General features: G+C 33.4%; 1 protein-coding gene and 2 long non-coding RNA genes across 4 annotated transcripts; all 3 read right to left on the bottom strand.

Moving 5' to 3' along the window:
- Window positions 1-1,265: 1,265 nt before the first annotated feature.
- LOC121216040 (uncharacterized) lies at window positions 1,266-1,793 on the bottom strand. The gene is made up of 2 exons (XR_005912038.1): window positions 1,661-1,793; window positions 1,266-1,528 (listed from the first exon to the last, which is right to left on the bottom strand). It is a non-coding gene; the product is annotated as an uncharacterized lncRNA (long non-coding RNA).
- A 105-nt stretch (window positions 1,794-1,898) lies between these two features.
- On the bottom strand, window positions 1,899-4,471 carry LOC121216039 (uncharacterized). The gene is made up of 3 exons (XR_005912037.1): window positions 4,296-4,471; window positions 3,481-4,021; window positions 1,899-1,971 (listed from the first exon to the last, which is right to left on the bottom strand). It is a non-coding gene; the product is annotated as an uncharacterized lncRNA (long non-coding RNA).
- Window positions 4,472-14,287: 9,816 nt separating this feature from the next.
- LOC107899656 (peroxidase 21) lies at window positions 14,288-16,569 on the bottom strand. 2 transcript variants are annotated; one of them, XM_016825428.2, is made up of 5 exons: window positions 16,430-16,569; window positions 16,081-16,229; window positions 15,776-15,964; window positions 15,517-15,682; window positions 14,288-14,763 (listed from the first exon to the last, which is right to left on the bottom strand). In XM_016825428.2, the coding sequence occupies exons 1-5, from the start codon at window positions 16,503-16,505 to the stop codon at window positions 14,357-14,359; spliced, it is 987 nt and encodes a 328-aa protein (XP_016680917.2). In that variant the 5' UTR covers window positions 16,506-16,569; the 3' UTR covers window positions 14,288-14,356. The 2 variants fall into 2 exon arrangements, with proteins under 2 accessions (XP_016680917.2, XP_040947125.1); XM_041091191.1 differs by having other exon boundaries at window positions 16,081-16,196; window positions 16,430-16,553.

The following is a 16,569-nucleotide window of genomic DNA, read 5'->3' as shown; positions in this document are numbered from 1 at the left end:
TCATTGCTTCCTTTTCTGTTTTCTGCATTGTTCAGCAGGTACAGAACTAATAAACTGGCATTTCATTCCATTGCTTCATTGCTACTGTCGGGTGATTTTATTTCATTGCTTCCTTTTCTATTTTCTGCGTCGTTTACTGTTAAGGGTTTGGACTAAATGTGTAGATTTCACTGCTGTCGGTGGAATCATCTGCTACTGTCTTTTTAGTGAATTTATTTTGATGTGTAGTTTAGGGTATAATTTATTAATTCATAATATTTTGCTGTTACAAGTATTTTTCATTGCTACTGTTTTAATTTGCACTGTTCTTTTTGCTTTCTGTGTTCGTCTGAATGTTGTTTTATACAATATTTTATAATACATACATTGCCAAATACAAATGCATTGGTTCAGTTGACAAAGGTAAAGACCTTGAACTGGCATTATCGTATTCAAGTTTTATTATTAACAATTTCTATGTGGAATATTTGTCTCAATCCCACCATTTTAACTTTTATCTATTATCGGATACATGTTTATACTTGTAAAAGTTATAAAAAATTTTAATGATTACCAATAAGCTTTATATTGATTATCTAATTTATTTCTCAAATCCAAATTAAATACTAAGGGTCTGTTTGATTGGCAGTAAAATGTTTTCCGTAAAATGATTTCTGGAAAATGTTTTACTTTTCTGTAAAATGATTTACTGGAAAATATTTTCTAGTGTTTGATTGAATCTGTGTAAAATATTTTCTGCTGTTTGACAGATTTCCTGAAAATATTTTCCGGAAAAGTTGTTTTTACATATATTAATAAATTTATATACATATTAATAAATTTTTATATTTTAAATTATTTTTACACATATTGCAATGATTTATTTATAAATAAATTTTTTATTAATAAAAGTTTTTTATCTAATTAAATTCCAAATGTTCATCTATTTGTAGATTATACCGATTTGATTTTACTTCTTCATTATTAAAACATTTATTTGTATTTAAATTTTATATTAATTTGATTCTACTTTTATCCAATCTGATTCTTGTGATACATATATTTAACATGGGATTTAAATTAAAATAAAAAATACTGTAATTATTAGAAAATTTCATTTTTTTAAAAACTAGTATATTGTATTAACTCGTACTAAATGATATGTCAAACTTAAATTGCTACATTAATATATATTGGGTAACTAATGCAAGTGTAATATGCAATTAAAAGCTAGAATTTAAATGTTACCAACACAAAAAATAAAGACGAGATAATAAAAATTATTAAAAAAGAAAAGCAAAACAGTAATCCATAGCACAACAAGAAACTAGTTATATTGTTGTTCTCTTTTTTCTATCCAAACCCAAAACAAAACATCAAAACCGCATTTAGTACTACCAAAGTCTTTTATGGTTCCATCTAAGATTTGCAATAAATGAATTTGAAACTACTTAGGACCAATGTCTTTGAGAGCACATATCTGCTCTTCCCCCATTGCAGACATAACAGACACAACCAGGTCTTTCCCCTCAGCAAAACCATCCATGATCTGCAATCACACCAAAACACATGAATGTAAAATTATATAACTACCATCTTCATGATATGTAAATTGGAACCAACATTTTTTTTGTTCTAGTATTAGATACACTTGAATTAGTATACCAAGAGATTAACTTACCTCCTTACATTCTTGTTCCATTTCCTCATACGTCAATGCTAGCTTCTTTACCACATTTTCTTTTGTTTGTTCAATTGTCTGTAAAAGATCACAGAAATAGTAGTTAAAACCATCCACTATAGTTACCATATCTGGACTACAAACAGCAGCAACATACTTTTGCAAAGACTTTCGCTCATGTTTCACATTTTTATCAAAGACAGTTAAGGGCAAAGTAAGCAACCAACTAACCTTACTTAGTAAATCAGAGAGTTTTTTCATCTTGGCCTCCATCAATGCAATATGTTTCAGACTGTTAATGTCTTGTGAAACTGCAGTAGACCCATTTTGTCAAGGTCCTTGTGAGCCTTTTGCAAAATATTAGCAAATAATTCATTTTTAACTTTTAGGCTGTTAGCAAAATATTTCAAGTACATATCAAATAATTCCGTCAAAAATCTCAAACAATAATGCCTTTGGGGTTCTGGCAAAGTGAAAAGCTTGACATGTAATTGCAATGGATCTTAAAACCCACATTACAGCAATTAAAACAGAAGAGTACTCTGAGGTTACAAATGAATTCCAAATCCAAATTTTCAAATTAATGTTTCCAAACATAGCATAAATGAACACAATCACAGCATAAGAATTTATAGCCAGAACCACATAATATTTTTCATTCTCAAAATAACTAATTACTTTGAAAGTAACCAGCAAGATAAGATGTTTACAGTGACAACATCAGATGATACAATAGCAACATGTTTCTTCATTTTTCACTCTTGAATACAACTTGGTCATGCATTTGCCTAAAAGAAATGGAAAACACACATTTCTAAGCACTGAACTGAAGAGGTTGGAGTCACTACAACAAAAAAAATGTCTAGAAATGATGAACATAATCAAAGAGGTACAAGTCGTGTGAGTTAAGATAATGTCTAACAACCCGGTAAAATTATAGCAACACATATATAAAAGAACAATACAGTTCAGCTAGTACAACATGAGAAAAATGACTATATTTTCCTAAAAGAATATGGGGTTCAATAAGGTTCCCCGCATCATAAGGCCAGGAAATTATAGAAGAAAAAGACAGAAATCGATGAAATATAAACCTCTCATTTGCTTTATTATTATATGAAAAAAAGACAAAAATCGTTCACAAAAGGAGTGTGAGGAAGATTTTCATATTTGTATGCTACAAGGCGATTTTGTGTGATTTGCTCAGTTGAAACTTTGTTTTCAGCACAATGTGACAAGTCAACATGTATTGTTTTGCTTAGTGATAAATAATATGTTTTTTTTAAGTAACATCAAGGAATGAGCATGATTTCTTGAAAACCAAGTCCTGCAAACAAGTGAAGCCAGAGAAAAGACCTTATGTAACACCATTAGACCACAGTCCATGCACAAGAAAACCAAACAGTCTAAAAAGAAAGGAAATATTAATAAAGGAACTCAAAACGGACATTGACTTCTCTAAAAAAGGATCTCAGCTCGTCCAATGACTTCTCAAAACTTCCATACATTCTAATGGATAACCTTAGCCACTTCAAAATATGTGCTCTATTCTAATGACTGAGATGATTAATTGGGATAAATTTGTATCCGAATTCGAAGCCATACTCATACAGCCATTCATCTTGAATGAGGCACACCCTTACTCTATTTGCATATGGTAATAATTTCATAGTGCTAAAATCAAAATGGACAATTCAAGCAAAGCAAATCACTGATACAGAAATCAAAGTTAACATACTGAAAATAAAAAGAAAGAGGACTGTCTATGGTTAAGGAAATTAAAATAAGCATCAATTTTATTATGACTAGTGAGGACTTACATGCCATCAATATGACATTCACCATTGGGGAAGGAGCAATTGCAGGTGACAGTACTGTTGTTAATGGCCTCAGGCACATTTGGCGGCGGCGGTGGAGTAAACCAACTTGACTTATTGTTGCAAGGGTTTTCATTGTAATTCCAATCCTTCTTCCCAAGTTCTGTTGCTATCTCACGAAGAGCTCTTACTGCAAACCCAGGAAGAAAAGAACAAATATTTGAGAAGCAATTGGAGGAACTAGTATTGGGTTGGTACAAATTTACAAGCAAATCACAGGATAATTCTAAACACTCAAGTACATACTCAAATGAACCAAACCTGCAATTTACTGTTTGGTTGAGATTAGTTAAGAAACAATGAAAGAAAAGTGGACTGGAACAGAGTAAAGTCTTGGAATATGAAGAGGAAATTTCCAATATCAGCTAGTAAAGAAATACTGTTAATCTTTAACACAACCTGAAGCAAGAAAGAAGTTGCAAAGCTGTGCTAACTTACTTTCATAATCTGGAGGATAGGGCGGCTCCACTTGGGCTTCAACCATCTGTATATAACCAAAATATAACCAAAACATCATCCAGCAAGAAAAGTCGCCCAAATAGGAGGCGAATAGCCCAATAGATAATCTGTAATCTTCATCGGCTACTATACTTTCTCTCAATTTGATGACAATCAATATAATTTATTAAAATAAAAATGTTAGAAATCAAAGAACGAGAGAGGAAGAGAGGAAACAAAACAGAATATGCTGAGAAGAGAAGATGAAGAACAGAAGAAGAAAAAGGAATGAAAAACGGAAGAAGAAGAAGGAGCCTTACCTGGATTAAGGAGGAACCGGAAGAGGTCCTTGACCAAACTGATTTGCAATCCAAGGGGAAGGGAAAAGGGAAGGGGAAGGGGAAGGGAAAGGGGAAAGGGTAGAAGAAGGCATCATTTTCCGGAAAATGTCTTACCGAGTTCAAAAGCGTAAGACATTTTCTCCAAATTTGTAATAGGTTTTCCCGTGTTGCGGAATTGGTTTACAAAAGGAAAATATTTTCCTGCTATCAAACACTGGAAAACGTGTAAAACCAATTCCGGAATTGGTTTTCCCCCTATCAAACACAGCCTAAAGTTTTTTATTAAGAAAATAACATTATTTGTTTTTTTTAATGATTTATTCGTAAGTGTAATACTTATGACTGTACATGTAACTTCTAAAAGATACAATATATATTCTGCTCTAATTATTAGCTTAAATTTGATTGACTATAATCTTAATTACTAATTATTTTATATTAATTCTTTATGTTTGTCCAGTAGTGATGAATTTTTGACTGCTTACCACTGTACATAAAGTATGCATCTTTAATATGTGGTGTAAAGACTATGAATATAACCCTAGAAAACACAGCTATGTTAAATATGTCAATCAAAAGCTTTATAATTAGTCTTCAATTTAATCGAAAAAGCTTGCGTACACATATTACTTCTGGCGTAATAAACTTTTTGAATAAATCATCATACATAAGCTAAGATGGAACATAATCAGTTAAAACAACACAAATCATTAGTATTAGTCTTTTCTTTTTCCACCACCAATTTGTTTTCATTTGTATTGTTTTCATTTCTACTTTTTCCTTTTATTAAAATTCTGGTTTGGTGTTTTTTGGGTACTAATTTAGTTGTGATTTTTGTTTGGCAGTCGTCTGCTCTGATATTTGGAAAATTTGAGGTATTTATTCATATATTTCCATAGATTGTTTTATTAAAAAAACACCTCCAAATGTTTAAATTTCGTATTTGGTTATATGTTTGCTTTTATAGTTTACTTATGATTTTCGAGTTTTCAAATGGGTTTTGATTAATATTTTTGTTTTTAAACATGTGGTATCGATTTTACATGACCAATTTTTGCGTTATATATTTGTATCCCAATTTACGCGTAATTTTGCAGCCTATTACATAATTTAATAATTCTAAATCATAATTTTATTTTCTCCCCGTATTATGTACCCAAGCAAAAGCAATTACACAAATTGATCGATTAGTTTATTCGGTTTAATGTGAATTATTTATGGGTTTACGATTTTATGACAATGAATTATCAATTTTACTTCTAATTTAATAAATTATCGCCGTTAGATGTGACTTGCATACTTTAATGTATGTGTTTAATTATCTTTTAAATACAATAAAGTCATCGATTAATTGATTGAATGTCAATGAATTACCCATTTATAATACATACATTACATAACTTATTAATATATATATTTTAAAATGATACATAACTTACATAACTTATTAATACATAACATTTTTAATACATAACTTATATAATACGACATAACTTATTAATATATATTTTAAAATAATACATAACTTACATAACTTATTAATACATAACTTATATAATACATAACTTACATAACTTATTAATACATAACATTTTTAATACATAACTTACATAATACGACATAATAACATAAATATATATCATATGAAAACTTACATAGTGAAATAATACCAATGAAGTTAACAACTTACCCTTGTAATTTCTGCTGAAAATCAGACTTGCAAGAATTAAGAAATGGACTGGTCTTGGATGAATTTGTCAAGGGTAAGCAACGAATATAGAAATGGAGTACAAACTTTTTTGAATTTTACATTTCAATATGCAAGCCAAGAGAACATGATTCTTTGCCCCTGTAACAAGTGTGTCAACATAAACTGGCATTATCGTGAAGTTGTATACGAGCATCTAGTTGTTGATGGGTTTGTTCGGGGTTATAAAAAATGGTTTTTTCATGGAGAATGCCCACCTAGTACTTCTTCTTCAATGATGGACGTATCTTATCCTGGTCCTGCTTACCATCAGTCCGTTGGAGGGGATGACATGGAAGGTATGTTGCGGAATGCATTTAATATGCACAGTCATGGTTTTCAGTCGTTCCCAGCCGAATTTGTGGCATCTGATGATTGTAATGTTGGTGTAAATGCTTTTACCGAATGGGGAACAAGTGTACCTCATGAAGAGCCGAATGGAGAACCGACGAAGCTCTATGCGCTACTTAATGAGATGAACGAAGAACTATATGAAGGATCAAAATTCTCCAAAATGGCTTTCTGCGTTCATCTTTTCCAGTTAAAATGTTTGGGAGGGTGGACTGGGAACTCTTTGACAATGCTGCTAGAGTTTTTGAGAGAATGTTTTCGTTTGCAAAAATCCATCAGTCATGCAAAGATATGAAGAAAATGATAAAAGACTTAGGTCTTGGGTACAACAAAATCCATAGTTGCCCGAATGACTGCATGTTGTATTGGGGTGATCGGAGAAACCAACAGTATTGTCATGTATGCGGCGAATCCCATTGGATAAATAGAAACACAGAAGATGGGAACAACGATGAAAATGATGCACAACCAAGAAAGAAGCCGGTCAAGATTTTGCGGTATTTTTCGCTGATACCAAGGCTTCAAAAGCTTTTCATGTCGTCGAAGACAGCGAAGTCAATGACGTGGCACCATGATGGACAAACCGATGATGGATTATTAAGGCATCCGGCAGATTCTTTAGCTTAGAAATCATTTGACAATTAATTTCCAACCTTTGCAAGCGATCCTAGGAGTGTAAGGCTTGGCATAGCATCTGATGGATTTAATCCTTACAAGATCATGAGCACTGCGTACAGTATTTGGCCAGTAGTGCTTGTTCTTTACAATCTGCCTCCGTGGATTTGCATGAAGTAATCTTCCCTTATCTTATCTATGATTATCCCTGGAGAGAAAGGGCCCGGGAATGATATCAACGTTTATTTACAGCCACTTATTGAATAGTTAAAACAATTATGGGCTGGTGTCGAGACATACGATGTGCTGAGAAATGAGAACTTTAATTTACGTGCAGCTTTGATGTGGACCATTAATGACTTCCCCGCTTATGCCAATTTATCCGGTTGGAGTACAAAGGGTCGTTATGCGTGTCCTTGTTGTGCTGCACAAACATGTTCACAATGGTTATACAATGGGAAAAAGTTCTCTTACATGGGGCATCGTCGGTGGTTACCGAAAAATCATAGATTTAGATTTCAGAGTTCAGTATTTGACGGTACCGAAGAGTTCAGAGAAGCTCCTTCACAGACAAGTGGATCTGATATCTTGTTCATGTTGAAAGATATAAATTTTATTTATGGAAAGATGAACCACCCGGCAAACACGCAAATAAATAGAAGATCAAATGATGAAGCTGATGATGACTCTGATGAAGAGGATGATCCCAATGAGACGGACTTGTGGAAAAAAAGAAGTATTTTTTTAGTTGCTTTATTGGGAGCATCAGCTTTTACGACACAATCTTGATGTTATGCACATTGAGAAAAATGTCTGCGAGAACATTGTGGGTACAATTTTGAATGTAGATGGAAAATCAAAAGACAATCTTCAGAGTCGACTTGATTTAGTCCAAATGGGAATTCGACTTGATCTTCATCCGAATCCACTTCCTAATGGGAAATATCGGTTGCCACCTTCTATTTTTTCGATGTCGAGGACAGAGAAAGAAGTGTTCTGTATGGTGTTGAATGATATAAAGGTTCCAGATGCGTATGCATCAAATATATCTCGATATGTTAGTGTTAAAGATCGAAGACTGTATTCGCAAAAATCACATGACTATCACATCTTGATGCAAGATTTATTGCCAGTTGCTCTACGATGTTGTATGTCGAAGAAGGTGACGTCTTGTATAATTGAACTATCCAATATAATGAAAGCCATTTGTGGCAAAGTTTTGGATGTTCAAGAACTTCAGAAGGTACAGGATAGAGCCGCATTGACTTTATGCAACATGGAGAAAATCTTTCCACCTTCCTTCTTCACTATTATGGTTCACTTGATAATCCATCTCCCGGGAGAAGCAATTCTTGGCGGACCCGTTTTCTACCGATGGATGTATCCCATAGAAAGGTGTTAATTTATTTTAAAAACTCTCCTTCCGTAAACCCTATATGCCTTTAAGTACAACTTTTCATAATGTTGCATATCGTGTTTAGGTTCCTATCCAAATTAAAGTCTTACTGCCGCAACAAGCGTTATCCAGAAGGATCGATTACTGAAGCCTACTTAGCAGAGGAATGTATGACCTTCTGTTCGCAATATTTGGATGATGTCGAAACAATGTTGAGCAGAACAAATAGAAATGCTGGACTCACGGATCATAACTTGGCCGATACTTATTTGTTCCAAATTTTTGGAGAACCAATCGGCAAAGTGGAAATTACAGAATTAGATGGTTTTTCGTGGGTACAAGCACATCGGTATGTTCTGTTTCACCACGAATCAATGGAACATTTACGTAAGTAAGTTCTAGAAATTTGATAAATATTCATCAATTAAAAATTGTTTATCTTCTAACAAGCTGAACATATTTTTTACATAGTGAGTACAAACAAATACTGAGATCTCGTTCGCGCTCCTGAAGAACACAACTTCGAGACATCAATAAGTTGTTCACAGAATCTTTCCATGAATGGTTAACCGAAACGGTATGCAATTGTAACTTTCATCGACATATAATTATAATCTTGTCTCATAACATTTTTAATTACTCAGTTGACTTTTCATACAATAGGTTTGGAGTGGGAAGAACGTGACCGATGAAGTTAAATGGCTTTATCAAGGTCCAAATCGGGTGGTTAAAAGATATAGTGCGTTCCTCATAAACGGATTCAGATTTCATACAAAATATCGCGAGAGATTGAGGAGAATGCAAAATTGTGGAATAGTTGTTAATTCCTCAATTACTAGTTATGCTAGTGCTAGGGACAACAATCCTGTCGAGGGAAATGTAGAATATTTCGGACTTCTTACTGATATAATTGAGTTGGATTACTACGAAAAATGGAAAATTGTCTTATTTCGAGGTGATTGGGCCGATGTTAATACTGGTCGTGGAATTAAGCAAGATCAATTTGGTTTCACAATGGTGAACTTCACTCGATTGATTCATACAGGACAACAATTGATTGATGAGCCGTACGTATTTTCTTCTCAAGTCAAACAAGTTTTTTACTCAAAAGACCCAATTGATGAGGGTTGGTACGTTGTACTCCGTAACATCCCTAGGGACTTGTTTGATATGGGCAATGGAAGTAGAGATGGCATTGACGACAGAACACAAACTTTGCCATTTCCAGAACAAAACTTAAACGAAAACATCCCTAGTACTAGTACACACAGTCAATGGGTCCGCCAGGATACAGATGAAGATATTTATGGGTTATAATATAGTAAGCTTTTACCATTATTTAATTATATGTAATATCATATCATAATATTGGTTTTATTATATATTTCAACTATTTTAAACATATTATTATTGTTGTAATTGTATATTTTATTTGTATTGCAGATAAAATTCCTAGAAGACCCGTGCGAGCGCACCGCATTGTTCAAGGTACTCCAAACTCAACCGAAACAAACAGCACTAAACAACAAACTGCTATTGGATCTTCAAATGTTCCGGTTACACTTGAGGAACCTATAGAAGCTCAAAGTAATTTAACATTTAACTTACATGTGTGTTGACTTATTATTTATTTTATTTTTTAAATTTCTTATATTACAATACTTTTATTTTCCAGCTGAAACTGCTGGGACACGGAGAGTTCGCGAACATACGCTGCTGAGGGATTTATACAATCTAGATCCAGTCGAGCGTGTCCAAGTATCCAGTAATAGCTTTGGTCAGCCTGTTGGATCAGAAGCTCGCCTTTTAGCAGGATACATGGGCATTCTAGCACAGAATGCAAATATGTTGCCAGTTAACTTCGAGTCATGGCATAAAGTGCCCGAGAGTAACAAGAACCAAGCTCTCGATAACATTAAGGTAACAAAATTTGTATGTCATTTATAATACTTGGGTTTAAGTTTCGTTTACATTTACTTTCTTAAGTTGTGTTTTTTGTAGGCGAGATTTGCTCTAGAGGTCTCCGATGCTTATGTAAAGAAGGCATTGGGAAAAAGATGGAGAGACCATAAGAGCACTTTAAAGAAAGACTATTTTAAGACAAAAACAACACTCGACGAGAAATTACAAAATGTCCTGCTGGGAATGCTGAGGTACCAGTGGGAAGAGGTCGTTAGATTTTAGACTTCGAAGAAAGGAGAGGTATGTGTTACTACAAAAATCTTGTAATTATTTTGGTTTATAGTATTTACTAATTAACGTACTAATAATTTCATAACGTAGGATCGTGAACGAGTTGGAACAAGTAGTAGGCAAAAATAAAAATTCACACACACAGTTGGGTCGAGAAGTTTTGCGTGTGTAGCTCAGGCCGAGGTATTTTGAATTTTTTAATACTGGCAGATATTTATTACTTTCTATCAAATAATATTTTTACTATTGTATTGTAGGAAGTGTTGTCGGGTCAAAAAGTTGGACGCCTTCAACTTTTTGACATTACACATAGGAAGAAAGATGGAAACCCTATGACTCCTGAAGCTGCAGAAATTATGGTACGTTTGCTTAATACAATTTGACTTGTTTTAAATATTTATACTGTTTATTTTCTAATGGTTTATTTCATTTCTTGTAATGCAAATATTGTTAAGTTATGTTGCATTTGTTTTTTTAATATATATTGCGTTCTTAACTATGTGATTTATTTTTTAGGAAAAACTGAAGGATAAAAAGGCAGAGTACAAAGCGATTGCTTCCAGTGATAGTTCTGTTCATATTGACGACATTGATAATCGGATTATCACTGAAGTTTTGGGTCCTGAAAGGTATGGTCGGGTTCGATTTCAAGGATCTTTTGTTAACTCATCCCAATATTTTGGATCCAACTCGCAACAATACATACATTCGGGGAGTCAGGCTCAAGCTGAAGTTCAGAGGTTAAGAGACCAGATAGCTCAGATGCAAGCGACAACAAGTGAGCAAATTACACAACTTAAAGCGGAGGCAACATCGAGAGAAGCTGAGGTTCAAAAAAGATATGAAGAACTCCAGCTACAACTTAAAGCAGATGCGGCAGCGAGAGAAGTAGAGGTAGTAGCGAGAGAAGCAGAGGTAGCAGCGAGAGAAGCTGAGGTTCAACGAAAGTATGAAGAACTCCAGCAGCAGCTTAAAGAATATGCGGTAGCGAGAGAAGCAGAGGCTGCAGCGAAGGAAGTAGAGGCTGCAGCGAAGGAAGTAGAGGCTGCAGCGAGGGAAGCAGAACAGCTTAAAAAGTTCGATGAACTCCAGCAGCAGCTTCAAAATATGATGAAGATGCTTCAGCAGTCGCAACCGCCGTCGTCTTAGACTATCGTGTAAATATACTTCAATTTTGACTTTAGTATTATCATTTTAACTTTTACAATTTTCGTAAGAATAATACGAATTTTATTTTATTTATTGACATTTATTCTAAATATTATATAGATTTATTACTTTCGGTTGGTTTAGATTTGGTTTCTTCTGATTTGTTTTTACAGAAGGGCTGAAAATAAAAAAAAATTCAAATCTGCCAAAATTAGCGGCGTTTTTCTAAAAGCGCCGCTAAAAACCATGAGCTTTAGCGGCGTTTGTGGTGAAGGCGCCGCTAAAGACCATGGTCTATAGCGGCGTTTTTCACGGTAAGCGCCGCTAAAGGTCATTGGCTTTCGCGGCGTTTATTGGGTAAGCGCCACTAAAGACCATGGTCTATAGCGGCGTTTGTTGGGTAAGCATGGTCTATAGCGGCGTTTGTTGGGTAAGCGCCGCTAAAGACCATGGTCTATAGCGGCGTTTTTTAGGTAAGCGCCGCTAAAGACCATGGTCTATAGCGGCGTTTGTTTGGTAAGCGCCGATAAAGACCATGGTCTATAGCGGCGTTTATTATAAAAAGCGCCGCTAAAGTTACCGACGCAGTCATTAGCGGCATTCTTTACGGCGCTTCGCTAAGTGGCGCTAAAAGTATTTACGGCGCTAAAAAACGCCGCTATAGCCCTAAAAAAGCACCGCTAAAAGCCTGTTTTGGTGTAGTGACTATTTTTATGTAATTTGAAGGAAACATCATATTATTAACAATAAGAGTAAATCTAAAGTGTTTTTTTAAGGCTTTTCCCATTTTTTTAGCCAAAAATTTATCAATGAAAAGGTTATAAATTATTAGGTTTAGAAGAAAACTAATGAAAAAAGAAAAGAAAAGAAAATATTATATTTACAAGCAATTGGCTTGGAAAACAGATCCTTAGTTGGGAGAATTTTTCTTCATTTAGGTTCTACAAATTTATAGATGTGGAATGTTTTTATTTTAAAAATTGAAAGTTTTGATCAAGAAGTTTGAAGACAAAATTGATAGAATTTATAAATGTGAAGAGTTAAATTTATTAAATTATTTAGAACTAGGTTAAATTGATAGAATATGTAAGTATTGAGAACTAAATGTGTTATTATACCAGTTAAGCTTTTCGTTATTAATTTAACGGCGAGTGACCAAGACATGAATGAATTCAAACATTAGTGCCTAAATTGAAAAATTTTAAAGTTATCAAAATAGGAACACGGGCATAGTTGTATGACCATTTGTATAGTTTATCCTTAATAATTATATATATTCATTTATTACAATTTTATATGTAGATAACCTAACATTTTTAGTGTTTACATTATAGTATTATATATAACTATAGATTTAATTTTTAGGTAATTATTTGATACACCGCTAATAGAGTTTTTTAGATTTTACAAGCATGTTGAGGTGTGACAAGTGTCATTCATATAATTAATTTTTATATTTTTTATTACACCCTATAATACACTTGTCAAACCTTTAACTAGACCTGTGGCCCGGCCCGAAGGCCTGCCCGAAAAGTGGGAGGGTTCGGGTAAAAATATAGGTTCGAAAAATGGGCTTGGGCAAAAAAATAAGGCTTGTTTAAAAAATGGATCAGGCCTCGAGTAAGGCTTTTTTTGCTCGAGCCCAGCCCGACCCAACCCGAATATGCAAAAAAAAAAATCAATTGTTTTTGGTTATTGTTTTTTACTGTTTTGTTGCTATTTTTGTTGTTTTTTTTTTACTATTTTGCTACCATTTCACTATCATGTTGCTACTATTTTGTTAGTTTTTTTGGATATTGTATAACTCTTGTTTTATTATTAATTTTGTTACTATTTTAGAGGCTTTTGCTTGTTAAGTTGCACTTATCTTAGTGTTATTTAAGTATACATATATATTTTTAATTTATTTTCAATATTTTCGATGTATTATATATTTTTTAAAAATTATATAAAAAGTTAATATAAAAAAATTAATACAAGTGGGCCGAGTTTGAGTTTTAGCATTTTTATCCAGGCCGGGATTGGGTAAAATTTTAGGCCCATTTTTCAAGTCAGACCTAGCAAACGAGCTTAAAATTTTGGTTGGGCCCAACCTGATCCTAGCCTAGCCCATGGACACTTCTACCCTTAACCTACTTGTGGAGTCTAAAAAACTCCATTGGCAGTATATCAAATAATTTTTCTTAATTTTTTATGTGCTATAAATTTCATAATATATAAAAATAACATAATATAATATATTAAAAGATTAGAAAACAACATTGAATTTTCAAGTTCAATCTCAACCCATAATTTAAACTTACCTAATTTTTTTATCAAAGTCTATTTTTCGAGTCTAATATATTTGCACGAATCCTTCCAAATTTTGAGCGGATCTTTGAGTTTGGACGAATAACTCAACCTTAAACAAGTCTAATTATAACTACAGATAATTAATATGAAACTCCCAAATTATAATTCAATTATAATATTTTTTTTAAACTTCAAAACGATTTAATTAAAATTTCTAAAATATTAATATTGCAATAATAAGTTTTATTAAAGGAAGTGAATCGAAATTACAGGTTTAATTTAAGATTGTGGTAATAATCAAACAAGGTTGACATAGCGACAATCTTTTCGAATCTCGCCTTGATCTTCATTAAGTGGGTTGTTCTCTGATAACAACAGCACAGCTCTTGCAAATTGGTCGAGGAAATATCCATTATCGGCAGCCATTTTCTCAACCAAAGGTGAAGTAAGTGGATGAGAAGTCAATTGCTGATCCACCATGAGTAACCCCTTGTGTTTCAACAAGTTCTTGTAGAACATATTGTCCAGTATCATTGGCGTTTCCAGGTCATTTCTCGAGTACAACACCGCTTTCGGATCCGGGTCGGGTGTTGGGCACCTCCTTTTGAGGTATTCGGCATGCTCAGGGTCCAGTGTTGGATCAACTGTGGGGTAAAGTCTGTGTACCAAGTTTACACAATGAACTCGCCCTACCGAGTGAGCTCCTACATAACAGTCATACGGATCACTAAAACTAAGACTCTAATATTTTTATTAACGTATAACCTGAGCTTTTATAGGTCACTTTTAAACATTGGGTTTGTTAATTCAGTGCAAATTAAGGTGGAACATTTGATACATCTTCACTGAAAATGTCACGTACTTCATTTTTTAGGTCAAATTTTGCTATTAGTACTTGTACTATGCATGAATTACAAATTTAGTCTATCTACTCTAATTTAGTTATTTATATTTTTTAAATTTTGAAATCTTAACCGTAACTATTAGATATGGTAATCTATGGTCTTTTCAAAATACCATATTAATGTGTTATTTTCATATAATATTTATAAGAGTCGTGCTATTTTAGTTACTAGATTTAACAAGTAGCTTGAAATTTAAAAAGTATTGAAATTAAAACTAATCAAATTGAAGAACATTGATTAAATTCATAACTTACGCATAATACGAAATTGATAGTAGAATTTGACTAAATGAATTTAATTGTTATTGTTTGTGTCAAGGACCGAAATTTCAAAATTTTTAAATTAGAGTAAAGAGAGAAATATATAATTTAATCAGGGACTAATAACATAATTTAACTTTGCTATATATTTTTAAAAAAATAAGAGGATGTCACTATTTAAACCCAACTCGTTTTTGCCCATTATATATCAAATAATTTTTCGCATAATGAATAATTTGTTTTTGGTTAAATTGAGAAAAAAATAGGAGAAGAAAACGGCATGTATTAATACCTAATAAAGCAACAGCTCCTGGGGTGTCTATGCCAATGGATTGAAAGCGGGCGAGCACCAAATCAATGGTGTCGTTGTGGTTGGGGATGGCATTTTGTACCTCTGTCAGGTAACTTTGCTTGCTATCTTTCCTACCGCTTCTCATTTCAATGCGTGGTCCTCCAAGCTGTAAACCATATGCAGGCACAAACTAGGGTAAACATTTTGCAATATTCTTCTGTTTAAATGAAAAGCAAAAGACAAGAATTTGAGTAAGAACCATGAGAATGCCATCTCTAGCAGAAAGAGCGACGATATCAGCACAAGAAACTGTCATCGGACATTCTTTCTCCACAGCTTCTTTGATTGTGTTAATGTACTTGAAATTTCTCATCCCAAAACTCCTATCCGATTCTTGCTCCGATTCCATTCCCTTCACCCTCCGTAACAGCAGCGATGCATCACATGACTGCATTCCACAAAGCAGCTCATCAATTAATAATATCATTATAATAAGGTTAATTATATATAGCAAGCTATCTGATCAATAAAACAATGAATTTGTATATATATATATATATTTACCTTGACCATGCAGTCATGGAAGAGATTTCTAACCCAAGAAACTGCTGTATTTCCATGTTTGTTGTACAGCTTAATAACTTGTTGTTTGATAGTCTCTTCCGCATTGGGGCAACTTTCTGCGTAGTAGTTCAATTGAAGTTCACTTTCCACTGCAACCAAAGTTCATATTATCTTAATATTGTCTTCTTTGGATACCATTGCATTGAAAAGCAACCATTAAATTCAATAAAATAATGCATTGCTGTTCAATATAATGATACGCAAAGAAGACAATACTTTCACCTTACTAACACGATGCTCTAACGTAATAAATACCAAATAAAGGGATCAAAATAAATAGTTAAATTACCAGAATAAAACTGTGAGAGCAGTGTTAATAGCAGAAAGATGAAGGTGGAGCAGCAATGGTGCTTGTTAAGAGTCATGTCCTTGGATTTAATATATTTTTGGTTGAAATGTTAGGTTGATCCAAACTCAAAGACTGTGCCA

This window comes from Gossypium hirsutum, chromosome D04 (genome assembly GCF_007990345.1).
Source record: "Gossypium hirsutum isolate 1008001.06 chromosome D04, Gossypium_hirsutum_v2.1, whole genome shotgun sequence".
In the NCBI taxonomy this organism is placed as follows: Eukaryota; Viridiplantae; Streptophyta; class Magnoliopsida; order Malvales; family Malvaceae; genus Gossypium; species Gossypium hirsutum.
The sequence above is the reverse complement of the archived record's forward strand: the minus strand, read 5'-3'. Positions and strand labels throughout refer to the sequence as shown.